This window comes from Sinohyriopsis cumingii, unplaced genomic scaffold (genome assembly GCF_028554795.1).
Source record: "Sinohyriopsis cumingii isolate HCF-2022 unplaced genomic scaffold, ASM2855479v2 utg001870l, whole genome shotgun sequence".
Taxonomy (NCBI): Eukaryota; Metazoa; Mollusca; class Bivalvia; order Unionida; family Unionidae; genus Sinohyriopsis; species Sinohyriopsis cumingii.
Window position 1 is genome coordinate 644629 of NW_028316076.1, and position 1286 is coordinate 645914.

The 1286-nt window shown below is 38.0% G+C and overlaps 1 protein-coding gene across 1 annotated transcript; it reads left to right on the forward strand.

Annotated features, from left to right (window-relative positions):
- The first annotated feature begins 260 nt into the window (after positions 1-260).
- Positions 261-707, forward strand: LOC149771398 (uncharacterized). The gene has a single exon (XM_089948502.1). It carries the CDS (start codon positions 261-263, stop codon positions 705-707), a length of 447 nt encoding a protein of 148 aa, XP_089804628.1.
- Positions 708-1286: the final 579 nt, after the last annotated feature.

The following is a 1286-nucleotide window of genomic DNA, read 5'->3' on the forward strand; positions in this document are numbered from 1 at the left end:
TGCATGGAACGAACGGCATAGGTATCAAGTGTTCTTAGTCCATCAGCTGATCTTCCTTTGAAGCGTTACGCGATAGCGAATTTCGTTCTGCCAATTAATATTTTACTGTATTATTTGAAATGTAATCCATCGTAGTCGCTACAATGGAGCGCAGTTCTCGTCTATGGCAAAATATGTGATTGGTTCAAATAACCAGTTGGAGTCTGACGGGTGTGCCTTGTTCCACCCCATACCTCTTTAACATCTACCTGGAAAAGATCATGTCCGAAGCCTTGGAAGACCATGAGTTCTGTGTCAACGTTAGAGGCAGAGAAATCATCAACCTGCGCTTCTCTGATGATATCGAAGACTTTGCAGGAGATGAACAAAAACTGGATACTTTAGTGAACCGTCTCAAGCAAGAATCGCCAAGGTATGGGATGGAGATCAATACTGAAAAGACCAAGCGATTGACAAAAACCCGAGTGGCATCCAAAAAGGAAATAAGAGTAAATAGACATAAGATGGACACCGTGACAAGCTTCAAGTATCTAGACGAAGCAGACTCTTTTGAACATTCAATACCTAAAGTACTTTCCAGGATTGCGCAGACAATTACAGCATCGGCAATGGTGTATCCTATTAGGAAGGATAGAAAACACTGCACTTGGGTCAAATATCAAGTGTACACTCTCCCTCGTCAGTTCCATATTCCTGTATGCTTGTGAGAAATGGACCCTTAAAGCAGAACTAGAGAGAATAATACATGCCTTAGAGAGTATATGTCATCCTTCCGTCAAGTACAGTATCTTATCCACTCAAACGAAAGACGGTTATTTGCAATCTCAGAAGTACAGTTATATGTAGATGACGCAGGAAATTGAATTCAATTAAAATAACCATTGCCACAGAGATAGTTACATCCGTTAATGATGTGCAGATCATTGACTTTTAACTGTATATAAATGCGTTTCATGTAATAAAAAAACAGTCACGTAAATTAGTTGACGAATGTCTGCTTGTTCATGAGTTGATAACTTGTACTGGAAAGCCTTCCTCACTTTACTCGAGCAACATTAAGTCAGCAAAAGTCGAATTTTTTATCCAATTATCTTCCTTAAAATAAACTTTGTATATTGGTCATGTTACATGTGGTTATTAATATTACAGTATTGTTAGATGGGCCTTGCACATTAGTATGTGACATTCTTTCCTGAATAAATTATCATGTACAGTCAAAGAAAAGACAGTTTTTAGCAATCTTAGAAGTACAGTTATATGTAGATGATGCATTTGGAAAGAAATTC